At 37.8% G+C, this 27,658-nt stretch overlaps 2 protein-coding genes across 2 annotated transcripts; both read right to left on the reverse strand.

Annotated features, from left to right (window-relative positions):
- Positions 1 to 253: 253 nt before the first annotated feature.
- On the reverse strand, positions 254 to 17,686 carry PKNH_0313000 (dynein heavy chain, putative; the record flags this gene model as incomplete). The annotated part of the gene is made up of 11 exons (XM_002261067.1): positions 254 to 363; positions 495 to 885; positions 1,145 to 12,794; positions 12,993 to 13,309; positions 13,513 to 13,656; positions 13,793 to 14,077; positions 14,243 to 14,792; positions 14,982 to 15,787; positions 15,992 to 17,061; positions 17,242 to 17,344; positions 17,612 to 17,686. The coding sequence occupies 11 exons, from the start codon at positions 17,684 to 17,686 to the stop codon at positions 254 to 256; spliced, it is 15,501 nt and encodes a 5,166-aa protein (XP_002261103.1).
- A 1,392-nt stretch (positions 17,687 to 19,078) lies between these two features.
- PKNH_0313100 (exported serine/threonine protein kinase, putative) lies at positions 19,079 to 27,292 on the reverse strand (the record flags this gene model as incomplete). Its single annotated transcript, XM_002261068.1, has 1 exon — positions 19,079 to 27,292. The coding sequence occupies one exon, from the start codon at positions 27,290 to 27,292 to the stop codon at positions 19,079 to 19,081; it is 8,214 nt and encodes a 2,737-aa protein (XP_002261104.1).
- Positions 27,293 to 27,658: the final 366 nt, after the last annotated feature.

Below are 27,658 nucleotides of genomic sequence, written 5' to 3' on the forward strand. Positions count from 1 at the left end.
AAATGAAGCGATTAAGTTAGCGCTGTGTCATTGTGGCACTATGTCACGGCGGCGTGTGTAATAACAAACTAGGGAGAAAAAAAGAAAAAAAATGTTTATGGTACACCTTCGCAGTGTTCTGACACTAGACAAAAATGATTCACTATACAAATGAATCATCCCGCGTGACGTTTTAAATGATCATGTGGGTAATCCTCCCACCTCCATTAAGTGTGTTTGTATTTTCTGTACTTTTTTTTTTTTGGTAAGCCCTTCATTTTAGTATTAACACGCCGGACACATTTCGTTCAATCCACTTTTCCTTTCTCTCCTTGGAGTTTAGCTTTAAGTAAAATATGGGTTCGTTGTTGTTTAGCCGATTGTCTGAGGGGGGATGTGCACGGGTGTGACGTGGAGGCAAGTTGCGCAGGTGAGTTGCACAGATGAGTTGCACAGATGTGTTGTACATGGCAGAATATCCCTGCGGGAGGGAAATTCCCCCTCTTGTGGCTTACCCGTTTTGTGCATATTTTTGTATATGGGGCACTTGAATATGTAGAAGTTGGAACCGTGTCCTCGGCCTTTGTTGGTAACGGCGGCAACTTTGGCAGGTTTGGGAGCTTTGGCAGTAATGGAGAGGGGCTTCGCTACAGGTATGTTCTTGGTGAGGAAGTACACCTTGATGTACGGCATGGGGCAATAGAGGTATTTTTCTGTGGATTCCTTTATAACCATCTTTGTGGCGTCAAACATGGCGCCCTCGATGAAGAGCCCGCCGACGAAGTATCCGTCCTCCTTTATCTCTTCCTCGTTGAAGTAGGAGGAAATCTCGAACTTTAACTTTACGTTGTTAACGTCAATCTTTGCTTCTGTACAAATTTCTTGGCGGATGGCCAGCATCAGGCTCTGCATGTGTGTGTGTGTGGGTGGGGGGAATATTCAAATGAAGCAGCGACGTGAAGCAGCGACGTGGAGAAACGTGGTGAAGGGACGTAGCGAAGGGACGTAACGAAGAGACATAACAAAGCGACATAACGAAGGGACGTAGCGAAGCGTCAGGGGGAAAGTATAACATGCCAGTGAATAGCGTGTAACGTTACAAAGTGAATGACAGAAAAGGACGGAAAGAGGAAGCCGCTTAGACGCTTATTGCTAGTGGACCCACCCTAGGGGACATAAAGGCAGCCAAGTTGAAGATGCGATTATCCAGTTGAGAAATGTATCTGTTTAGGTAGGAAACTTTAAGGCTAATCAATTTGGCATAGTGAAAAATCTGCAAATTTGTAAAGAAAGAACAGTCAATCCACCTCTTGGGAACACATAAATTGCTTATAGAATTATAAGTGTTAGCAATTTTTGTGAAATTCATTTTCCCCTTGACAAAGTTAATTATTTTTGTTAAGTCATCATATATAATCCTTAGCAATTTATTATATTTGTCTGTTTCCATTTTGAGGAAGGTAATGATAGAGCAACTTAAGTTGTTGATGAAGAAATCGTTTAGCTTATTGGCATCTATGAATGGAGGAAGGAGCTGCGTTAAGACATGGATGATGGAGAAGATATGCATGTCCGACTTGTCCTTCGTTACATTATATTCTAGTTTCTCCAGATTTTTCAAAATTTTTAAATTGTAATTTTGTAAATATAGGGTATTTAGAGAGGGGTGTAAATTGAAAATAGAAAAATCAGTTATAAAATTTAAGGACTTGACGTATCTTAGGAAGAGGTTTTTATTTGAACTGTGAGGACAGTAGTAGTAGTTATTAAACTTGTACTCGTTATTACAATAAATAACCTTTTCATTAATATACTTGTTGAGCATGATATTAAAACATCTCTGGTCCGTTACGTCTATTATAGTACCACCATAAATGATATTTCCAATAAGGTAAAGTAAGAGATTTATATCTATGTTTTTGTTTCTGAAAAATTTGATGATATTTTCCTTGGAAAGTTTTAGCTCGATATCGGTAAATTCGTAACAATTATTAAATCCTTTACTCTTGAATTTGCTTCTCTCCTGGATGAGTGCGTGGAAGAAGCAGAGGCTAAAGTTCAATTTGTTCATCAGTATGTTTTCGTTTTCGCTCCTTTTTTCGCTTCTCTTTTCGCCCCTTCTCTTGTGCCCTTTTTTTCGATTCCTCTCTTTTCTTCGTCTAGGTAGATCCTTACCCATTCTTTCCCTTCCTCCGTTTGGGGTCCCTTCTGGGTTATCCCCTTCGCCCCACTTGGCTCCAACGTCCACGATACCTTTGCGGGGGGTAGTCTGCTTGTCCGGCCGTCCACCGTGCGGACGGGACGGTTGGTCATTCGGCATGTCATCTGGATCATCATCAACAACATTATCCATAACGTGGTTATCCTCCTCTTCATCATTGTATTCGTCATCCTCCTCATCGTTATTATCATCGTCAACTTCTTCTCCACTTCCAACTTCGTGCACATCGCTTTCAACCTCTTCTTCGTCCACTCCACTATCTACTTCGCCTTCTTCCTCCTCGTCCTCGTTACCATCGTCATCCTCCTCCTCATCATCGTTGTCGTTTTCTTCCTCCTGCGCAACGTTGGTGTAAATGTTGAGCAGTCCCGACTTCAAATTGTGGACATTCTCGAAGGTGATTTTCACGCAGAGCTTGAGAAGGTAATCGGGAAATGATTTCACGGAGCTGGTGCTGATCCAGATTCTGAAATCTGGGTTGGAGTATTGGATGTTACAGGCCTCGATATATTTTTCAATTTCCAGAATGAGATGGATATTCAGGTGAGCATTCTCGATTAGTACCCAGAACCCATTTTTAATGGAATCATTTAAGATCTGCAACAAATAGTTCTTGTCGTTCTTGTTATAAATGATTAAATTATTTTTTCCAGTAATTTTTTCACTCAACATCATAATTTCGCTAGCTGTGCTTAATCGGTGTTCAGACAAAATTAAGATCAATTTATTCTGTGACGAGTGTTCGTAGCATTTGTACAGATCCTTTGCGTAGCTCTGAGAGCCTATGTTTAAGCACGCATCTACATAGTTGTTCATGTTAAGTTTCAGAATATCAAATCGAAATATTTTAAAAATAATTAATTTCTCAAAATTTGTTAGTAGATGCTTTAAGTCCTTGTTCTGCAATACCGTGTGGTCTGTCTTGATGCTTCTAAATAGGTGTTCATACTCGTTGAAGACCTTTTTAAAGAAGAGAAAATATTTTTCCTTCCTGATTAATTTCTTTACGCTCATGTACTCCTTCGCACTTAACCAGGACAGGTTCTTCGTTTCGAAGTTGAAGGTGAAATGAGACTCCCCCATATTCGTGGCACAATCACCAGTGCCACGCCCCTCCTCTGCGCCATGACCCTGGATGAGTGCATTTCCCTCGCAGGAATTTAGAAAGTCGTCCTTTTCGCTCCTCTTCGGAAGTAGGAGGTACTCCTCCAAGGTGCCGTTCACCAGATGACTACCATTCATGAGTACACTCGGTTCCCCTCCTGTCTTCTGCGCGGGGGTATCCTGGGCATTGCTCGAACATTCCTCCGCTGTTTGCAGGTCGCATCCATCCGAATCAAGGCTATGAATAGACACGTCGTCTACAACAGTTTGGAGGTCTTCTTGTTCGCTCATATTATCCATTTCATCGTTTGAAGTGGCTGGTTCTTCCCCTCTGTCATTGTCACATGGTTCCTTCAAAATGGAGGAGTCCACCAGTACTGTGGTGTTACCCAAAATATTATCAACATGTGGCTTACTTTTCCGCTTAGATTGAACCTTTCGGAAGACTTCATTGCGAATGTCATCCCCCTTAGGATAATCACCATACACGAAGAAATAATAATCATCGTAATCTATTTCTCCCTTGTATATATTTATCATACACACAAGGTAGAAAAAGAAAATTTGTTGATGTTTCTCAGATAGTGTCCTGGAAATCTCGTAATGAATTTTTCTGGTGAATATGTTTAGTATGTCTTTTTTTCTTTTATCAAGAAGTTTATTTTCCTCCGATTTGTCAATACTGATATTTAGGAGTTGCACAAAGGATAAGATGGAAAAGTTATACATGGGGTTCAGAGTAACTAAATTATTCATGCAGTGATAAATAACTGAGATGTGTTCCGACATGCTCATGTAGTTTTTCCTTATTTTAGTAATTTCTAACTTATTCATTTTATATTCTTTCATTTTTTTTTTATTTTTGGAGTATATTTTGTTTGCGTTTTCAAAACTGATGACTATATCATCATCACTTAGGATATCTTCCTTGTAATTTAATATGTGTAGAATTTCTTCCTCCTGCTTTATCATTTGTTTGTTGAGGTCGTGGATTTGATGAATGAGTGCGCTTCTATTTTCATTCGTGCTTCGGAAGAGCTTGTCGATAAGGTTCGTCAGGAAGTACTCCTCCAATATGTCTAGATTTATATTGAAATCAATTACGTTCAGGTGGTTTTGTGTGTTGTCATCGAATTTCGTGTTTCCGTACACGATAAAGTAAATGTTGAACGCGCTATCCACGGTGATTATTTTGTTATTGAAATTGACGCAGTTATTTTGAGTTAGTGTGCCACTCACTGGGGGTTCATTCACCTTAACCGATTCTTCTGCATGGGTTGCTTTGTCTGTTCCTGTTACTTTGTCAGGTTCGGTGGCTTCATCTGTTCCAGTTACTTTGTCTGGTGCGATGACTTCGCCTGGTGCAGTTACTTTGTTCGTTGCAGTTGTTCCATTCGATACCTTCACTTTGTCTGATTCTTTTCCGCTTTCCCGCGGGTGGCATTCATCCGAAGCCGATTGGCGGTGACGCACAACATGGTTACCATTGCCACACACACCCTCGTTTCCAAAGCTGAGAAGCGTTTTCCCAATTCTGTAATTAAAGAGAGCGTTAAATAGAACACTGCAGTCGTCGTCGTAGTGTGTGAAAAGGATAATGCTCCCTAGCTGCATACACCTTTCTATTTTGTCAACAAAATTGTAACTATTATTTCGCAGGATCTCCACATCCCTCTTCTTATGATAATTTTTTTTTAAAAAATTGGTGACGATGAAATGCGGGTCGATGAGCAAGTTGTATTTAATGCTATTATTCATGATGATGATATTTTCAAAGTAGAATCTACTGTTTGTCAATCCATAAGAGACCCATTTCTCTATGTTAATTTTTGACTCCAAAAAGCTATAAATGGCAATATCCTTTGTATATTTAATGTTGTGTCTTTTTAGAATTGCCTGCACTTTTAACTTAATAACTTTTCTGTACTCGTATGAAAAGTAGGACATGTAGTTGATGAGAGATGACACGATGATGCAGTCTCCGATGAGTAAATCCCTTTTTTTTTTTAAGTTTTTTTTTTTGTTGTTCCATTTTATTTCTTGCTCCAAAAGACAGGAGAGGATCATTTTGGATCTTTGGATTTTCTGTTTTATGTTTTCTATTTTCTCGACTAGTTCTTTCTGTTTGATGGTAATTTCTTCCTTCTCCTTTTCGATGGTACACAAATTGTTGTTCACGATATTTAGCTCCTGCTTGCATGCATCCAGGTAGCTCAGTTCCTTGTTTATTTCATTCTCTAGGGTTATGACTTCCTCCTTCTTCGGTTTCAGTTCCTTGTTAATGATGAAGTAGTGGTAAATGGCGAGGATCCACTGGCACATAGTTTCGCATGCCTTAGATGCCTTTCTCACAAACTTGGGGTTAAAATTTTTATTCTTAATGAGTGGAGAAATTTTCACGATCATTTCTTCTTCAATTAAATTTTTATCATAATTTTTTAAATTGTCCAGAAAAACTTTGGAATCTCTAAAAATGGTTTTCTGTGCTAGAATCCAATAGTTCAATGTTTTTGGTCTAATCAATTTTCCCTGTAGATACTTTTCGTCTTCCTTTAGGAAGGTTAGGATGCACTGCATGACCATGACGACAATAGAAGGGGGGTTAACAAAAGCTTTCAACTCTCTCAGATGCTCTACTTTCAATTTATTTAAATTGTTTAGGGAATCATTAAGGAGAGCAAAACTTTTAGTTATTTCTTCATTCACTTCATTTTTTAAATGTGTTATATTTTTTATCTTTGTCTTCATTTCGCATTCTTTTTTTTTTATTTCCGTTTGTTTGATATATGCTTCTTTGGATTCTCTCTCCATTTGGTTTACCTTTTTCTTCATTTCTATGTTTGTGCTGTTGAGCACTGGTTGCATGTTGAGTAGGTAGTTCTTCATTATTTTGATGTCCTGCTCGCACTTGTGAAGTTTGTTGAGAGCCTTTCTATATAGATCGATATTCTTGTCGAACTCCTTCCTCTTCATGTTGTAAAAATGATCGAAGTAATGGAGAAAGTGTACGTATTTGTTTGAGTTTACACAGACGTAGACCTGCTTCTCCTCTTGGTATTTCTTCGCCAGGTGCATTACTTCCTTATGAATCCGAATGAAGACTTTGTCCTCGACGACTCCTTCCAGGCATTTGATGTCCTGGTCCGGGTTCATCACCTCGAGGTCGATGGACGCCAGCGCGCGGGCGGGCTTGGCTTCCATGCCAGTAGCAATAGAGGGAGGAGATTCGTCCACCGTTTTATCTTGTTCTTCTATCGTCTTAGCAGGGTCATCTATAGCCTTAACCGGGTTTTCTACAACCCCAGTTAGATCTTCCATCGCCTTACCCAACTTTTCTACCCTACTGATGGGATTGTGCACTCGATTGGTCTCGGCATCTCTGAAAAAATTCTTCGTGATGACGTGCAGGCCCTCGTTGTTGTCCTCCTCGAAGTAAATAATGCGGGAATTCTTAAGGATATAAGGAAATTTGAGAATGGCATCCGAACTGCTAGCCGAAATATTCAGACTTACATGAAAACACTTTCGAATGGTTTTCTTATAAATGCTGTAAATGTTGGTTAAGTTCCTAACGACATGTTCCTCTTCGCATTTATTTTTACACTCACTGTATATCTTCTTTAAATTTTCTTCATTATAGAGTAGGTAACTGTCTCCGTAGTTGTAAATGTTGTTCAGATTTTCTAGGACAAAATCAAGGCTACTATTTTCATCATTCAGATAGTAGACGCACTGTTTTTCATAAATGCCACAATCGAAGAGGCACCTATTTATTTCTTCTACAAATTGAGAAGCCTTACTGTTTTTGTTCAGTTCAGACACAACGAGCATCTTGTTAATTATGAACGCACAAATCTTGTTGACCTTCCTCTTCACAGCATCGTTAATGCCAATGCAAAGTATGTGTGAATTCTCAGTCATAAAAGTTTTGGTTATCTTACAAATATAAATGAGAACGTTATCGAAGAGTATTATGTTAATTTTCTCAGTGTTTCCGTATTCGGATATATATCCGTACACACAATTATATAGGTCGTTAAAATCGGAGACCTGTTCATACACATTTTGATACAAATTCAAAAAGTTACAAAAAAGGAGACCATTATCATATTGATTTATTACCTTCTCATACTCCTCTTGTGGAAAGTATTTTCTAAATGATGTCTTAACAATTCTTTCACATTTTTTTTTTGCATTTTTGGAGAAAAAACTTTCCTCATAGAGAGCCTTATTTTCATACAGAAAATACAATAACATTTGCTCCTTTCGAATGTTAATATTTTTAGACAAATAATTTACGCACTTATATATATCCCTCATGTTATTTATATTAAAGGAATGAAGGAAGATTTCCTTTCCTTGTAAATTTTCTACCTTGTACAGATAGTAATTGTGTTTCATTCCTTTAACTCCTTTGTAGATGTCTATTTGCATCTGGACCAAATTTGCAGCTAAAGTTTTGATGTTAATATCGTAAATGCTAAACATGGTTTTTAGACTGCAAAAGAAAATATCGAAAATTTCCTTATACTTGTAATTATTGTAATATATAATGTTGAAGTTGTTATAGAGTCTGGCACTGTGTGTTGTGTTGGTGTAGGCATTGTTCATCGTCGCTAGACATGCAATCTCTTCAACGTATTTCACCCCTAAGTTCTGATCTATGAAAAATTTATAATTAAATAGCATACGTAAAAATTCATGTGAGGATAAGTAGTGACTCCTTTTTATCGAACCCACTTCCGTTTCTATATTTATATCGTCAATGTAGAAAACGCAAATCCTATTATTTGTCGTGCCATAGAAGTTGCTTCTCCTTTTTATTAACTTCGACTCGATGTAATTTCGAACGTGATTACTCGTAGTGCTGTATGAGAAATAAAAATCTACCGTGAAAAACTTATCCTTTGCCATCACCTTGTTTAGATAGTAATCCACAGTGAGCGTTTTTCCTATGTTACTACAGCCAGACATGATAATGCTCTTTCTGTTTTTCATAAAAATATCTATGTTGTAAAGCATGGATAAGTGCTTCTTCTGTTTTATCAACATGTCTGTGTTCGTCAGGCACTCGTCCATCAGCGTGAACTTGTTCTCTTTGTTTTTTAGGTGACTCATCACGTTCTTCTCGTATTTGAAGTAAAAATCGAACAGATTTATCCGCAGATGAGGTTCTGTGCGGGGGTCGCTGTGCAAAGAGGTGGATAATGAAACACTGCTTCCACGGGGGCGGTTCCTCTTTTGTCTACCACCCACCCACTTACCACCGGTTTGCGTATCACCCTGTTGCCCCCCCGCCAAGCCGTACACATCGTTGTAGTAACTGACACTCTGCATCACGTCGTCCACACTACCAGGGGCGTGCTCGTTCAGGTACTTCTTCCTCTTGCGCCCACCCCACCTCTTCAAGTACCTCTCGTCGTTGCTTGAGTTCGAATCGGAGCTACAGTTCCCGTAGCACTTGCCAAAGAGCCACCCGTTCTCGTCCTCCCCCAGTCGCGGATCGTAGCTCTTGAACAGATTTTTGCACTTTCGAGTGGTGCGTAGGTAGTAGTCGTACATGCCGTTAATGTTCTCATAGTGGTGTTCGATGGGTTCGTTGCGCTCGTTGTAAATGTCGACATCGGAGAGGGCGTCGCTGCTGAGGGATGAGCAGTCACTTGTATAATCCTTACAAGCATGATCCTCGTTGGCGCTGATAGAGGGGGTGTCCTCCCCCTGTTGCTTGGCAACATCGATAAGCGAACTAGCCAAGATGTTGTCCGTATCGGGGTTGTCGGTTGTGTGGGGCCCATTTCCACCTTTTAACTGGCGAACATCTATCAATCTCCCGTCGAGTGTCTCAAACGTTAACTTCAATTTATGCCTCACAATTTGCTTGCAAAGGAAATCGTTAAAGATTTTTCGGCCCCTTTTGTACGTATTAGAACCCACACTCCAAATTAAAGAATACAAAAAGATAGATGTGATGTATTTCTGGTAACTCTCATTTTTACTGGAATCATTAAGCTCAAAGGAGCAGTAGGAAAATAAACTATCAATACACTTAATAAAGGAAATGCAATAATAGTACTCATTAAATGTATAGACAAATAAGTTGTTGATACTGATGAAGAGGAGAGACTTGTAAAAAAAGACGATAAATAAATTTATCAAAATGTGTTTGTGAATGGCATCGAAATTGGTTGTCAGAGAGTTCACATAGGAGCAGATGTACGAGGCAATATCTAAATCGTAGTTATTTAAAATTATGAGTCCACATCTGCTTACTGTAGCCATCGTGATGTCTTTCAAGTCATGCGTCTCCATTATAAAACGAGTATGATCATAAATAGGGATAATATCACATTTAGATAAGCACAAAATTTTCGATTCATCTAAAACGGAGTTTAGATTCTCTATCCATAAGGAATGCAAATAACAATCGAAATAAATAATGTTGAGATAATCACTTCTATTAAAAGTAGAGTTTATTTCAATTATTTTTTTTGTTAATATTCCATGAACCCATTTATTTGATACCTCTTCATAAAAACCTAACATGTCCATTTCTCTTACTACGTTGGCATTTATAACATAGTCATTGATTTTTCTTTTTATTATCTCCCTATCGTTTATGGTGTTTATGGTTCTACATAATATTTTGTATGATGTCGTTTTGGAAAGTGGGTATGAGAGGAAAAGAATTCCCGTATGAAATTTTATCATGTTATAAAGTTGAATAAGTTTACTGATGTACCTGTCTGTGCCTACATAATTTAACTCCAACATTTTTTTTTTCAACATTTTTTTTAGATAATCTTCCACGATTTCTTTTTTGCTTAGAAATAATTTTCTTCCTTCATGATTTTCTTCCTTCGCTGGTCCTTTTCCTTCATCGGGTAATATCTCCACGCTTCGTCTGCATTGAGTGGAATCTTCTTTTGGCGTCATCTTTGTACCGCTCTTTGAGTAATTACCGTTCGTGATTGCCATTTCGGAATGGTTCACTGGGCGATTCTTCGTGTTGTCTTCTGATCCATCCCCAAACTGAGGATACTCCCCTTGCCCTTTGCACTTATCACCGTCATCGTGTTGGTCCTTGTCATCGTGTTGGTCCTTGTCATCGCGTTGGTCCTTGTCATCCTGCTGGTCCTTGTCCTCGTTCCTTTCGTTGCTACCTATGGTGTGGCCCACCCCCGACTCGCTCATCATATTGCAATAGAAACTTTTCAAGTACATGAGAATACTATTATCGTTGTTCCTCTTGCTAGACAGGATGCACTTCAAGTCTATGGCGCCACAGTTTTTTCCGGATGGGTTGAGGGATTGGTTGTAGGCGTATAGCTCATAGAAGATGTTCTTCATAATGGTGAGGAAAACATAAATATCGTTTCGGACTATGGACGGCATTATACACTCAATAATAGCAATGAACAGAAATTTGTACTCGTAGAAAATGTTTTTATTATGATTGTTGTTGTCCTTGTCGACGATAATTTTCCCCATGACATAGGTTATCTTCTTCACAGTTCTGAGGTCATATTTATAATGTTTTTGTGGACTTAAATTATGTTCGCAGAGTTCGAAGAGGAGGATAATTTTTTTAGACAACACCTTACTGTATTTGTAACCCTTGGAGTAAAGCATGACCTCAACGATGGTGAAAAAGTCAGGCTTAATAAAATTGAAAAAGCGGAAGAGGGCTTTGATGTTGTTTGGCAATGCACTCCTTCCTTTGTAAAATGGATTTATGATAATAAAAATGTTGAACTCCTCGTTAATTTTTATGTACTTCCCTTCAAAGAAAAGCATGTTTTTCTTTCCCGCGTGGTGAACATCTCTTGAAGGGAAACCTTCCGAATTTGGTCTACCACAAATTCGATGGGTTCCCCCCCGGTGTGGTACACCATGTTGGGATATGTACCCACCAGTATGACTCTCCCTAGGTGACTCTTCAACTACCTCATCCACAGTGTCTCGCCCTACGTCACTACCCCCCTGGTGTCCAATCTGCGCAAAGCTTGCCCCACAGTTGGCACCGTTTCTGGTGAACTTCCTCGACTTGGCACTGAACAAATTACACAGCTGCTGTGCCAGAACGCTCAAGGCCTCTATAGTTATTCTGTTAAATTCATCGAAACAAAAAAATATGCCATTAGTGGCAATTCCAAAAAATAAATTTTTCAGAAAATCAAAATTAATGTTGCAACTGCAGTTGTAGACGAAGTAGAACTTTCCTACGAATTTAGAAAAATATTTTGTAGTCTCTGTCTTTCCTGTTCCAGCCAATCCTACAGAACACACACCTAGCTTCGAGCTATAGGAATGTAAAATCGATATAAAATATTTATTTATCAAACTGGTGAGTATAATTTTATTGTCGTTATGGATGTACTCGTAACCATATATATAAGACTCGTTCAGATATTTTATGTACAAATTTTTGTTGTAGTACGAATATTTAAGCTGTATTAACCAATTAAAATTATTTACGTCATTCACTTTTTTTTTTATTAACTCCTCTACTATATCTCTATTATGAACTAGCGATATTATCAGTGTGTGTAGGAGAACGCTTTTCTTCTTTCCGACTTTGTTGATTATGTTAATGTATTCGTATAGCTCTTCATTCAGTATCTTTTTGTACTTGCCCAGGTTGTTGTATTTTAGAAAAAGTTCCACAAGATTAGACCAGAAGAGGTTCTTTATTATCAATACGAACTGGCTATTCTTGTTCAGGGAGAAGAGGACCTTTTTTTTCATCGAGGGGAGTATGGTGGATGAGGAGGATTTGGCGGGGGGTACATCAAGTAGTGCACTTCCATCGTGGGTGGTTATCCCGTTGTGTGCAACCCTCCCATTATTGGCCACTCCCCCATCGCGCGGTTGTCCTTCTGCGAAATCCCCCTCATCAGACATGCTCTGAACGGAGGAAGAACTACTCGAGGAATCCACCGAATCGTAATCATACGACTTACACTTAGAGTAACTTTTAATGTCATTGTTGCTCTTGAGAAAGTCATCCTCCTTTATGTCCATCAAATTTTTATACTCCAAAATATTATCATAGATCTGCTTTTTCACGCTGAAGAACATTTCCTTTTCCACTTCTACAAGGATTTCCGTGATTTCTTTTTTTTCAATTTGAATTTCGTTGCAGAGGAGGAGCTCCTCTCCCCTTTGGGATTGGAAGGCCACGATGTGTCCATTCACGATGACCAGCTTGTAAATACTGTTAAAAATTTTAAATAGGTAGGTGTTTATTTGGTCATTGATGTTTGAGGAGATCAAGTTGATCAGGTCATCTGTGCTGAGGAAGTAAAATCGGTTGAAGATTTCTCTTTTCAGGTCTAGATACTCGTTGATGCTTTTTAGGAGTAGGTTCAGATTGTTGTACAGCTCGACCAGCTTTTCCTTGGTGTCCTTCCGGGCGCAGAACTTCTCCAGCTTCTTGTCTTCCTCGATGAGTTTGCACAGGTTATGGAAGTTGCTGTAGATCAGCTTGTACCTGTGGCAGGACGGGCAAAAAAGGATGAAAGAATGAGCAGGTAAGTAGATGAGTAAATAAACAGATGAGCCCATAAATAGGTGAGTAGATTAACAAGTGAACAGGTGAAATGTAACAGGTAACGGAATACATGTACTGGCAATCATGTAACAGCAAAGTTGCCGTTAAGAAGCCCCCCCCCCCCCCAGCGGTACCCACTTTTTAGACTCGTTCGCTAGCTGTTTTGAAATGTCCGTCAGTACGAAAATCCGACTCAGGTACAGAAACAAATTTTGACTCTTCTTCAAAGTGTGGATAATGTTGTTCGCGTTCATCATCATATTCTGGTTGTTAATTATGTCGATGTGATAAATTTCGTAGATATTTATTATGAGCAAATTTTGGTTCAGCACCAGGTTCTCCTCTATTTTTGTCAAAATTTCGTTCAGGTTGGAGATGATCCAGATTTTGTTATTCTCCTCTTGCTTCATTTGGAACTCGATTTTGTTGAAGTTGTTTTTTATCTTACCCAAAAACTGTAACATGAAAGGAGAATAGCAGTGCCAAAAAAAAAAAAAAAAAAAAAAAAAAAAGTTTGCATGTAAATGTAAGCATGTACAAAACTACAACCGTGTGAAATATCTGTGTCTTCTCTTAGACCAAGCAAAAAGGGGGAGTACTTCGCCCTTTGTCATACCCTCACGATTCCTCATTTCGGTATATACTTTTCATGCCTTACCTTCTCGATGGCATTCTCCTTATTGGCCTTTTCACAAATGTTAATGATACTGGTTATTTTGTTATTTATGTTTAACTTGAGGAGCTCGTTAAATGTGATTGTGTTGAAGTCGATGTTGTTTTTGTCGTCGATGATTTTGGCTATCTGGGTGGTGGAAGAAATGCACACATAAGTTTTGGAGTAAATATGTATGAGGTCTTAACGCTATTCTGTCATGCGTGCCTTCCTCACGTGGAGTGTATAACCCTCGTGGAACATGGAAAGCTATTCGTGGCTGTACCTGCTCCTTGTGTCTCTCCTTTATGCTCGGCTTCCTCAACGAAATTAACAGAGACACGTATGAATTGAAGAAGGTCAGCTTCTCGTTCATCTTTTTGATTAATCCATTTTTATTTTTGTAGTACTCATTTGCGTGCTTGTTAATTTTGTTCATATTTTTCAGGATCAAGTTAAAGTCTTCTTCTATTTTTTTGTGGTTGAGGGAGTTTATTTTTTTGTCGAACCGTTCATCCATCGACTTTATGCTCTTATATATAAGCCAAAAGGTATAGTACAGGTTTAGTTCCTGCGCAGATGAAAAGGGGGTACAACGAAAATTTTACATTATATGATATGAAAATTATGGTATGTTAACCTAATAAGGTGCAACAATATCTACCCCTTCACTTGAACTGCGTACGAGATGCACTTCCCGGTCATACGACGGTGTGTCTGCCCCTCTGTGACTCACATTTTGAATTTTCGGAAGGATGGAAAAATCCGATATTTCAATGTTAAATAACTTCTCCCTGTAATTGATTTCCTTGGACTCCTTGATTAGAACGGCTAGCTGATTCTGAACCGTCAGAATAAACTTGTTAATGCTCAGGTAATTCCCCTCATCGTTGAAGCTTTTGATGGACTGCACATTTTCCTTCATCTCAACAATGCTACTCTGGAATTTTGATTCGTCATTTATGAGTTCTTCAAGGAGAATATTTTTTTGCTTAACTATGTGCTCGTTAACCTCCTTGACAATTTTTTCTATCTTGCTAGGTCGATTTACTATTTTCCAGTAGGACAAGTAATCATCGTTGGAAAATTTGTAGTTGAGCTTGTTCAGGCAGTTGAAGAGGACATTGATTTCTTTGATGTCGTGCGAAACGAAGTCTAGGCTCTTCTTCATGTCTTTTATGTACTCCTCCTTTTCGTAAATATCCTGAATTTTGTTGGTCTTTTTTTTCAGCCTCACGATGATGGAGTTGTAGAACATGAGGTTCGATGTGTATTTTTCCTTGTACCTGAGGTGTGTAAATGGTGTTGACGTGACGTTGAAGCGATGTTAACATGGTGCGGGTGTTTGCGTTCTCATCCCCTTATCCTTAGCCTCATGTCGACCCTCACAACGTAGGAATCCCCATGTAGACGCCACACGCACAAATGAAAACTACTTAACCAAATTTGTAGAAAAAAAGAAAAAAAAAACTAACCGCTGGACAATGATGTTGGTTAAAGCCTTGACATAATTATTAATCTCATTTATGATAAAAAGTTTGATGTCTTTGCATTTGACGAGAAAGATACCCAAGTTAATATTATCCTCGATGGTATCATTAATGTTTTGTATTTTTTCAAGATTCTTGTAGATGATATTTTGAATATGTTCTACACTTGTATTAATGTCAATATTTTTGATGGCATCATTAACATTGAAATTGAGAATGTCAGCGTGCTTGTTAATTTTTGACAAGTAGCTATCTATCATATTTTTTGATTCGTCAAAAATGTGTTTTATGTGCAGTAATTTTTCACATATAAATTTGTCACTTTCCTTGATAGATTTGTAGAAAATGAATTTGTCATTTTTGAATACCTGTGGGATTACTAACTTTTCTATTTTTTCTATCTGTTGATATTTTATGAGCATGGAGTATATGAGGTCTTCCAACTTTTCGAAGAAGGAGAGGGGGCTGTTGTCTAGAATAAATCTAGAACAGTCAAATTTCTTCGTTACGTTAATTACGAATACGGGCATATAATTCTTGTTCTTCTTGCAACTTACCATGTTCTGCACGAACATGTTTACAAACTCGTCCATGTTGCTAATAAGTATTTCGTTTATTCTCCTTTCGATGATCAATTTCAATATGTTGAAGAAGATCCTTATCTTGGTGTATTTAAATGTCTCCGTGGAGATATCCTTCAGGTTGTAATTGCCCTTGGTGCAGTTCTTCAGGTTCTCCTCGATAATTGTCTTCATGTCGTTCATCCAGGCACTGTTCACACGCTCGAAGGACTGCACGGTGTGTATATGTGGGGGGAGCACAAAGTTGGCACGGAGATAACAATGAGCTGCATACTAAGCGACGCATGCGCATACATACGGGCTCTTTCGTTCAGCCACCCCGTAGAAGTCGTTTCATCCAATTTAACCCCGTCTTTTGGGGCACTCCCCCTTTTTTTTTTATTTTATGTTTCCCTGTCTACCCCTCTTGCGTACCTTCAAAATGGACGAGTTCTGCGCCTGGAAAAAGTCGTTCATCTCGTAGGGACTGGAAATGGTGGTGTCAAATATGGATATCTTAATCAAGGCACATTTGTTAATGATATCCAAAAAAGTTCTGATGACTTTCTTATTCTCCAGAAGTACACACTGCTTAATGATATTCTTCTTGTTCTCGAAATCGTAGTTGTAGTATTTTATTTCGTTCTGAGCTCTGTACAACTGGCAGGGGAAATTAAAAAATTTGTTTCTGCAAATTCTTCTGCCTAGATAAACATTACAGAAAGTGTTCAGATTACTCGCAATAGATTGCAAATCATTGGCATTTTTTATGATTGAATTACTTTCGGCAATTTCTTCCACATCGTTGAGTATACAATTGAAGTGAGAAAACTTGTTGTCAATTTCTGCAAAATACAGCTTTCTCTTCAAGTTGGTAGATCTGTTTTTAATGGCGTTAAAAATTTTCTCTGCGTATAGTATTGGATTTTCGCTAGTAAAAAAAAACTGCATTCGATGAATTTCGAAAAATTCGTTCGATGTTTTTTTCTTTACCCTAAACAAGTTGGACTCATAATTATAATCATAAATGTATATGTCGTCAAAGACACTTTGAAATATGTTCTTCTGTTTTGAGATCACTCCTTTCGCCTTAAACGGAACTATGTTCCTTTCTTCTTTTTTTTTCTTTAAATTTTCATGATTTAACTCCTTTGCTGACTTGTTATTTTCTACTTTTTGGCTATTCTCCCCTATTATTTGGTCCTCTGGGATTTCCTCCTCCTTCAGCTCCTTCACTATTTCGTCTATTGTGAATATATCGAAAGACGAGTCCTCATAGTTTAGTATGTCTTGCCATTTGTAATTAGCTTCCTCCGAATCGAGCAATCTCAATTTGTCCTTTAGCGCATCGTATATATTGATGCTTTTATATTTTTTCTTTATCTTTTCTATGGTGATAAATCTGGGCTCCTTCTCCCGTTTGTTTTTGAATGGCACGAAAAGCTTGCATTTTTTTTCCTTCGACGAGAAGTCTCGGTCGTAAATTTCTTCCACCTTGAAGATGTCTGCGTTGGGATGGATTTGGACGTGCACATGCGAAGGGGTACATGTAGAAGTCAACAGATACAGGGGCACGGTGATTCCATCGATTGCCTATTTTGCGCCTCCTGTGCTGATTTAACCTCTTTGTCTATCTATCTACCAATATGCATGACACCCATCTGATGCCTTTCCCTTTGGCTCACCTTCATCGCCCTCCCTGTCGTAGGAGAAGTTTTGGGCCGACAAGTAATTCTTTTCTTTGTCCTTTTCCCTTGCCCTTTTCTTAGGGCTGTTCCTTATTAAATTCTGCGGTTGCGGGTGGGAAGTTTCAATTTGCATGTGCACACTGTTTCTTTTTAGGAATGCGCACAAGGTAGAAGGGGACACCTGACGAAGTGTTGCGCGCTAACACGTGTGATTAATTTGCGCCATCCTGGCTGCATCCCTTATAACGATCTTTATGTCTTCCTCCCCCCCCCTGACATTTTCACTTCGAAAAAGTTACACACATATATGTTTACACAGAATATGATCCGCTACGTGCGCGATGGTGTGTGCCCCCCTTTTTGTTACCTTCAAATTGTCCGAGTCGCAAAAAATGTTCGATAAGAAAACATTCTGCTTAATCTCAATATTTTTTGCACTCATCTTTTCCACATTTTTCATTCAGATTTTATCTCAAGATAGACTTGGAAAAAAAAAAAAAATGTAAATTAGATGCTACAATTGTGGAGTTAAAAGTGCATGCATTTTTCTCAAGTGGATCCTTTTTTGTCCCTTTTAAGGCACTTTGCCTAGCATCATTCGTGTCGTGTTAAAGAAGGCAATTTTTTGCCTGAACAGTTAAGGTAATAATGGAAGAGAAAAAAAAAAAAAAGCTAGCCAAATAGCCATGTATCAATGTATCAATGCAGTGAAGAGAAGAAGGAAGGTGCCCCACACATTCCGCTACACATCCCCTTCCCTTTCGAAAATGCGAATTCGCTTTGAGTAATAATTGGTAAGACAAGTTTGTGCTCCACGCGCTTTTCTCCCCTTTGTGGAGAGCTTAAAGTGGTCTATACCCCCGTTATATGAAATAATAATATGAAGACGATATGGTCAGTGATATTTATTTCGCAACTTGAACATTTAGACATTTCTACATTGCACAATACCGTCGCTTTGTCAAAAAATGCAGAAAAAATTAACTGAAGAAGGAAGTCTACATCCTTTACGAAAGACGCGATTTTATGCGAAACTTTGGAACCTTTGTATGAAGGTATTTACCAAACATACAAGTTATTCTTTGCCTCTCCTTTGCTGTTTTTTTTTTTTTTTTTTTTTTTTTTTTTCTTTGTGGCACTATTTTTTTGTTAAAAATTTTTAACACTTCATAATTTTAAGAAGTTTTAGCTACTACTGTTGGAATCATAACCAAACTCGTGTAAAAATGTATCACATTGTACACACAAAAAAAGGGGAAAGAAATACTATTCGCGAAATTGCGAACAGTTAAACTGGTAGCAAAACTGCTATTTAAACTGCTATTTAAACTGTTATTCAAACTGCTAATCAAACTGCTTAGATTGCGCGAATTAAAAAGGGTGCATGTACTGCGTGTGCTCACGAACGGAAGCGAAGACCGATGCGTGAGCCCATGGGATAATTAAAAACAACTTATACATACTACTACATAATGGAATCATTTAAAAAAAAAAAGGGAAAATATACATAAGAAGAAAACTACATATGGGAAAAAACTAAAAAACGAACAAAAAAAAAAAAAGGCACGCCCCACATGTGTGTGCGCTTATGCACATTGCGCAAAAAAAAAAAAAAAAATTACCAAAAAGGGAATGTAGAATGCGCAGCGCTCATTAAAAAGGGGGGAACTCTTAAAAAGTAGAAAATTTGAAAAAGTGAAAAATTCAAACTCGGAACTTGAAATTCAAAATCCAATAAAGGCCGAGTCTGAAACATCAGGGACACGCAAAAAAATTGACTGCTATTAAATAGCAAGCTTTTAATTAAAAAAAAAAAAAAAAAAAAAAGAAAGAATTAGGAATTTTCTTTTTCTTTTTTATCAACATTCTTTAAAAGGAATTGCTTTCTAATTAGCAAATGCTTTCCTATTATATGGGACACATAAGGGGTGCAAAGGAAATCATCGGAGCAGTTTAAAAGCTGCTTAAGTTTGAGTGCACTTTGCATAACGATATTTTCGCAATCCCAAAAAATAATTTCTTTCCTTCTTAAAGTGTAGGATTCTCTTAAACATATTGAGTTGATGTAATCAGGAATGTCTGGGTGCTTCAAGTAGATGTGCAGGGGACCCGTATACCATGCATGTATAATTTTGTATGGGAACGAATAAAAGTACATTGGCTTGAAGAAGAAGTTCACTTGTAATTTATCCTTGTTCGTTTTTTCATCGCACATGGGTAGGCACAGATGCTCGAATGGTAGGTGCGCCTTCATGAATATGTCTAATTTTGTGAGCTGCGAAAAAATGGGCGCTTCGTTTAGGAAATAATACACATTGTTGCAGATGATTCGGTGGCGCCAAAATTGTTCACTTCTTGCAGGTGGACTTATTCCCCGCGTTCTGCTCACACCTCTTTGGTCTCTTCCCTTAACCATTAAAAGGGGGGGTTGCACATTGTCGATCCTCTTTAAAATGTTTCTGTAATTCAGACAGTCCTTTATGTTGTCGCAAAAATCGCACCCTTTTTTCATGTGCTCATTGATGGTGCTGTGCATGGACATCATAAATTTCTTTTGCTGATTGGCATTCTTTTCATTTTCCATGTCCAAATTCACTTTTGACAAGCCCCTTTCTTTTTCTCTTCCTGTATTGACTCGTCTTTCTACAGACTTTGCACGCAACTGAAGAAAATTATGTCCCACCTTGGATCCGCTTGCGTCTGTTGCAGTTTTCCCTTCAGTTTTCCGTAGAAAAGGCTTGAAGACATATTTTTTTTCCTTCTCCTCTTGAACATAATTCTTCGATATGATATGCATGAATTCCTTTTGGGCAAACAAATCTAGAGACTCATTGTCTACAGTAGCTACGATGTCTTTAATTTTTTCATTTGGATCTGAGAAAAAATCGTGTCCAATAACTTCACAGGATAGTAATCTTTCATAAGGAACATAATTCAAAAGCTCAGTCAATAAGTTCCAGTAGTCATCACTATAATTTAGGGGGTACTCAAATTTGCTGAAACATCTTTTTATATTTTTTTTTCTATCACAGAAATTTTTATGGCATACTTCTTTTAAAATATAGGCCAAATATTTATTGGTCAGTCGACTATGCCAGTACTCCTTATTTCCATTCATGTGTTCCTTTTGCAAGTTGGCCTTAAAGTCTAGGAGATATTTTTCCTTTTCTTTTTGGTTCCTAAATTTGAAGATGCCTGACCCAATGTTCTTAATGGCTAGCTCGTTTCTAACGAAGGACTGATACTCGTGGTAGTAACTGTACGTTAGGTTGTTATTAATTATTAGAAAGAGGAATAAAATTTTCTTCTCTATATTCTTTTCAGTTATCAAATGTTTATTAGACTTATAATATTTCACAAACTCATATTTCATATATGGAAGTTTATCTTCTTTTAAGACATCTTTGTATTTCAAGATGAATTCCTTGTAGTGGTTTGTAAACAAGTCTAGGTTTTCATAATTGCTATCATCATCTTTTTTCTTTTTATTCCTGTTTTCACAATTGTTCTCTTCAATGTGATTCTTTTCTTCATCACTCTGCGCGTCATTTTTTTTCAAAGCAGGGTTTCTTTTACTTGTCTTTGAAAAATCATTTAAATTATCCTCAAATTTTATTTCCATCTCTTTGGCGCCTTTGGAATCATTCTTGGCACTGTTGCTTCTGCTTGGTGAGCACCTATTGTCTCTGCGTCTTTTTCCCCTTGGCTTGTCTGAACACTGGTGTATGTCTCTCTCGATGGAGTTGTCGCTAGGGTGGTTTTCCAAACTACCCACTGCGTTGTTCACTGCGTTGTTCATTGCGTTGTTCATTGCGTTGTTCATTGCGTTGTTCATTGCGTTGTTCATTGCGTTGCTCACTGCATTGTTCACTGCATTGCTCATTGCGTTGCTCACTGCATTGTTCACTGCATTGCTCATTGCGTTGGCACCCGTCTCCTCTGTAGTGCTCCCCCACTTGGGTTCATCCCCTTGGTCCCTTCTTCGTTCACGCATTTTTAGCTCCTCATTCTCTAAACATAAATCGTCCCACTCCATGCTGGCTATGTCGTAGTAGTGCATTATAGACTGCAGATAAAAAACTTCTTCACCCTTTGAGAAATTCAAGTTGTCCATTATTATTCTATTGAGGTCCACATTTTTATCGTTCGCCATAGAGTTCATGTAACTTTCGCTGAACTTTTCTGATGCCATATAATCATAAGAGCCTATTCCGCATTTCGCTAAATCGGCTAGGATGATACCTAGGGCCCAGCTGTCGCATCTTACATCGAAGGGGAAATATTCCGTTGAGGTGTTATTCATCTTTTTGTTGCTTTCGTTTTGAGTGTTTTTCCCTTGTGCTTCTCCTTGACCTTTTCCTACAGCTTTTCCTTGTCCTTGTTCTTTAACTTGCACTTCCCTCTGTCCTTTAGCTTTCCCTTGAATTTGCACTTTGTTCTTTTGGTTACCTACCTGTTCCGTGTTGTCTCTTTCCGAGGTTAGCTCTTTCTTTTGTGAAACATCTTTCTCACTGGGTGTATTATTTTCTTTTTCCATTTCACCCTCAACCTTGTTATCGCCATCAGGATTTTCTTGAGGTGCTTTTTCCTTGTCTTGCGTTTTCACCTCATCATTGAAATCAAAGTTTATACTCGAATTTATATTAAGTACTTTATCTGCCTTAGCATTGCCCAACGCCCCATGTACGGATTCTTGGAGCTGTTCAAATCTGACATCTATGTTTCCAAAATTTTGTTGATAAAAATGCATCAAGGAGTTATATTTTGAATTTCTAAAATTTCCCTTATGATCGTAGCATAACCCTTCAGGTGCCATGGTGTAAACTGTCCCTTGGAAGAAGGAGGAGAGCTGATTGATTAACTGATGTTTCCACTGGCTTACGGCACTTTTGTACTTTTGTGTGTGTCCTCTCATATTTTCAAGGTGGTAAGTTGCATATTCCATTGCGGAACAGCCAAAATCGGAAATGCACAAATGCCACTTGAAAGGATTATATATATTTCGAGCATTTGTATACACCAAAATGTTTTGCAACTTAATATCCGTTAAGCGTATTATGTTAGATTGGTAACATGTTTGAAGGAAACTAATTCCGTTTGCTATTTGGAAGAAGAGGAATTTACACTCCAATTCGGTTAGTCCACAATTGTATACCTTTATACTTTCATATATCAAGTCCAGTGCAGGTAATTCTACCTCTACTATGGTGTTATTTAACTTCATTTTTAGATTTTTTAATTTTTGATAACATAGACCTATACAAGTATATTCCCCTTTATTTTCATTTTTGTAGCATTTGTATTTTTGGCCAAAAATTATATGTATCAGTTTCAGGATTTTGTTAATTTTTTTTCTTTTTTCAAATTCTTTTTTTCTGTGTAATAATAAATTTTGAAGTAATCTTCTCAAGTCCCCATTAGCGCAGTGCATTAATATTTCATAATTCCGTCTTTCCTTTAAGTTTCCATTTTTTGTGCCTATAGGTTTAATTACGTTGCTGTTGAAGTGGCACATTAGTTCTTGTTCTCTGACGAATTGAAAGTCATTTCCTTTTCGATTAACGTCTATTTCTTTTATGGCTAGATGGACGTTTCCTTTGCGGTCACAGCAAGGGCATAGTTTTTTTCTTTCATGTTCTTCTAAAATAGGCTCTTGCAAATTCCGGGGTTCTTTTCCTTTGTTCATTTGACAATTTGAGGTATCATTTTGGATATCCTTGTTGACTTCCCTTGCGTTACTAACTGCGAGACTTCCATTATTTAAGGAAAGCGAATTGGGTCTTCTCCTTTTCAAACTGCGGGTGTTACTACTGTAGGGCATCTCGTGGTTTAGTTCCGTTGCGTCTTTTTCGTCAGCGTGTTCCATGTTATTCATTCTGCTACATTCCTTTAACAGGTGTGCAAATTCTGGACTGTTTATCTTGTCAATATAAAATTTTAAGTCCTTTGTGTTCTTCTCGATGTTGTATAAAGCCTTCCTCACGTTTCCGTAGGAACCCTTTCCAACAAAGTTATCTACGTAGTTGACGTAGCCTAAGTTTGACCAAATCTTCTTTTCCTCTCCATCTACCGAATCGCTCTTCTCTTTTGTCTCTGACTGTATATCTTGCTCCATGTCTTTCACACTTTTTTTTTTTTTACGATTTACCCGAGCAATTTTGGGATCATTGGGATAAATCACTGAGTCCGTAATTTTATAATTGTCCTTATCAATTACCTTTTCATTTTGATTGCTTGTATTTATTTTTTCATCCTTAAGTTTTTCTTTTTCATCCTCATGAACACTATTAGACATCCTTAATTTTTCCGCAGAGTCGTCCTTTGCGGGCTGTGCATCACATACCTTTGGTTTAAGTTCCGTGGTGTTTCCTATTCTCCCTTTCTTCCCCTCCCCCATGGGACCGTTTTTTTTGCTTAACCGCTTGCGACCTTTTGGTTCATCTTTTATTACAACGGTTTCCTTTTTTTTATACCCGTCTAGTGCGTCGACGGCGGCGTCTTTCTGTGTTCTGGGTAGTATTGCTACATCTTCTTTGGCGACCGCTTCTTTCCCGTTTACAACTGCTTCGCATTTACTTTCGATCGTTTTCTTCATTTGGGATGCTCTTTTCTTTTCGCATCTTTCATGATTACCTGGTTTATCCACTTCTTTTTTAAGTCCTTTCTCTTCGGAGATTTCTCTCTGCGGAAGTTTCATTTGAGTAAAAGCCTTTTCCGCATTACCACCTTCATTACTGCATGTTTCTCTACCGGCCTCTTTAATAGGTTTTTTTTCCTCCAAAGGATTTTTTGTCTGTTTTTGTGAATTTTTCCCTTTCAAGGACGCCTCTTTTTTATCGGCTTTGTCCAGATTACTTTCTCCCGTTACAACCTCCTCCGTTTCGACCGTTACTTCGCTTGGTTCCTTTGTGTCCGTTCCCTCTGCATTGTTTTTTTCTTTCATTTTATGGAGTAATGTAGTTTGCATTGCTAGAAGGTTTTGTCCATTTTGGACCTGTTGAGCCTGTTGGGTCTTTTTCACTTTTTCACTTGTTTTTGCTTGTTCCGTTTCCTTATCATCCTTTTTGCGACTTTCCACCTTTAACGCACCTGCTTCATTTATTTTATCATTTTGCTTCTTTGCAGGGAGATTCTCCTCTTTGATAACATCCCCTTTTTCTGCTTTATCACAATTTTTATTTCCCTCCGCGTTGGCATCGGAGGCATGCGTTTGGTCTTGACGAGTTTTTTCGTTTCGTTTGTCTTCATGGTTATTGCCATTCGTGTTAACTTCACTGCTTAAATCATCGGCATTATTTTGATCCTTTGGATCCTCATTCGTTTTCAATGTTTTCAATTTTTTCTTTTTTTTTTCATTTTGGCTGACCACTTCCTCGACGGGCTCACCTTTTGAGTTACATTTCCCTTGGTTGATGTCTTTTAGCTTTCTTTTTTTTTCCGCCATATTATTGTTTTGCACTTGTTTCGAATCGGTGCATTTTTCTTCACAATTTTTCGGGGAAGTTCCTCTTTTTTTTTCTTCTTTTTTATTTTCTTTGGAAACCTTATTAAAAACGGCATTTTGATTTATAAGGAAATCATATTTCGACAAATTTTTCCCATTTGTACTATCTTGTAAGGCTTTATTTTTTTCTGCCTGTTCTTTTGCTGAGCGTGATCTCAACCTATCTTTTATCGTATTGGTTTTAACCATGCCGGGGAATTCGTCACCTTTTGTGTTTTCTGTGTTATATTTCTTTTTATGAGAGATGGCATCTCTTTTTTTTATATCTGCATCCGAGCCATGGAAATTCATTATATTTGTCAAAACTTGGCTATTTCTTTTATGAACAACTATTTGCTTTTTACTAACTATTTGATTTTTACTGCTTCCTTTTGAGGGGACTTTTCTTGCGCCCTTTTTGTAACTGCTTCTGTGTGTATCCTTTTTACAATTGGAATTTTGCTGTTCATCCGTCAATTGCTTATTTTCATTTGTTACACTTCTTCTACTCCTTTGATTTGTTCTTGTGGTTATTACAAAGTTTTCCTCCTTTGAATTTTTTTTCCGTTCATTTGTGTTGGATTTTTCTCTTGATTTATCCTCCCTGCCGTAGCTTTCTTTGTCTTGATCAGAAGGCTTTCCTTTTTGTTTTCCACATGTGACATCTGCGTTTGATGAATTTCCTCCGTTTTTATGTTTTTTATTTTGAGTATTTGAATGGTCTCTTATTACGTGTGCGTTTTTCTTTCTTTTGTCCCGCTGTTTCTCTTCCTCCATGTCTGCGTCGTTTTTGCGTGCTCCTCCTCGTTCGTGTTTGTGACCACGCTTTGCTCTTTCCGGTGGATGAGTTTTTTCCGCACTTTCCCCTGACACGACTTCTTCACAATTCTGAATTCCCCCAGTTTGCAATTTCGCTCTATCGTTGCCTGCGATACCAGGTTCTGATGAAACTGGCGCATTCTCGTTTTCCTTCGCTACGCTGGAATCACTGCTATTTGAAGTATTAGTTTTTAGAAGCTTTTTATTTGGGAATTTGCTACGATCATTGGAAGTGTATTTAGAAGAATCCTCTACTGAGACTACATTATACACGGGGGTGGAATAGTTTGGGGACAAATTTTCATTTTTTAATTTTCTATAGGAATTGTTAGACAAATCAGAATCCTGCAGGAATACCTTGTTGGAGTGGCTAAAATTGGGATCTTTCACCTTGAACAAGTTTATATTTTTTACCGGTGTAGAATCGAGCATGTTAGATGTATATTTTACATTGTATAAGCTGTTTATGGGGTTATAGTTCATTGCATCTGATGCTGGGGTGGTGACGTTGCTATTGAATACGTTGTAGTTCACGTTATTAGAATTGGATATGTTAGAAAAATTCAGATTATTATGTATAGAATTGACAGAATACAGGTTATATTTCAAGTAATCATTTTTATGCGGACTTGAGTTGTTGGAATAAATTTTTTGATTTTCTGATGTGCTCGTGTTTAGCATGCCAGTATGATATATGCAGTTGTTAGTATTGTGGTAATCGGAACATTTCATTGCATTGTTGAAATAAGCAGAACTCATGTTTAGTAAATTATTGTCTGTTGTGCTTGTCTTAATGGCGAATGGATTTCCGTCAATGTACACTTTATTCATGTTGTAGACATGGTTAGAATTTAGTGTATTAGAATCTAAGTAATTCCCATTATTTGGTTTCATTAAATTGTTATTACCATCGCGAATTTGGTGGTGATAATTCATAGCGCTATTGTTTGATAAACACATATTTGCGTTGTTTGCATTTATTTCATTAGGTGTAATTGCGTCGTAGTTATGTCTAACTGCTCGGTTATCGTAATTCGTATGGGAATTATTTACCTGTGTGAATTTTATATTATCTTTTTGTGTTTTTACGCAATTTTCCTGATTCGCATTGTGCATGTGCAGTTCGTTTCTTGGATCGGAAGGGTCTCCTCCGTTGTAATTTGGGGTGCGCGCACCAGTGGAAGACTTCACGTCCATTTTGCTGCAACTGCTTTTGGCACTGCTATTGGCACTACTAGTTTTACTATTACTTATGCTGATTGTTTTACTACTGTTGGTACTACTGTTCTTACTGATTTTACTATTTTTGGCACTGCTATTTTTACTATTACTGATACTGCTGTTGATACTTTCCTGTTTACTACCGCTTTTACTTCCTCTTTTGCTGCTGCTTTTACTTCCGCTTCTACTTCCTCTTCTACTTCCACCTTTACTGCAGCCATTAATTCTGTCTTTACCGCGGCCAATATTCTTACCTTTTACAGTGTGCTCCCCACCTTCATCATTCACGTCTCCTTCCATTTTCGCTCCACAGAAAAGCGTTACCTGAACTTGTATCTTTTTCTTGCAGAGTGATTTATGCAAAAGGCACGTAATCTTACAAATGAGCGCAATGGCCACAGTGTATGATGTGTGAAAAGGAGAAAGGGATTTAAAAAAGATGGAACATGGAACCCTCCATAGTGTATTTAAAATGCCAGAGAATTTTCTCTTCTCTCCTTTATCTTTTTTACTATCGCTAGGCATATAACTTTCCGTGTTTAACTTTTCCTATCCGTTTAGATTTCCATATATCTTTCTCCTTCTCCCTTAAATATTTTGCTAGTCACGCCGTTTCAATGATGTGGACGTTTCTTTATCGTGAAATGAATTTAAAAAGAAAGGGAACTTTATCTTTATATATATTTATTTTATGCTGTGCTATGTTAATTTCATTTTTCTCGAGGAACATGTGTTTGCCGATATAACGGATAATCGCTCAGAATAAAAAAATGAAAAAAATTAGGAAGGCTCGTGTGTAATATTTTCAAAACAATATAGGACGTTAAAATGTACACGCATCACACGTATTTTTCATCAGGTGTCATTCCAAAAAGAATTTTTAACGGAACT

This window comes from Plasmodium knowlesi (assembly GCF_000006355.2).
Source record: "Plasmodium knowlesi strain H genome assembly, chromosome: 3".
Lineage (NCBI taxonomy): Eukaryota > Apicomplexa > Aconoidasida > Haemosporida > Plasmodiidae > Plasmodium > Plasmodium knowlesi.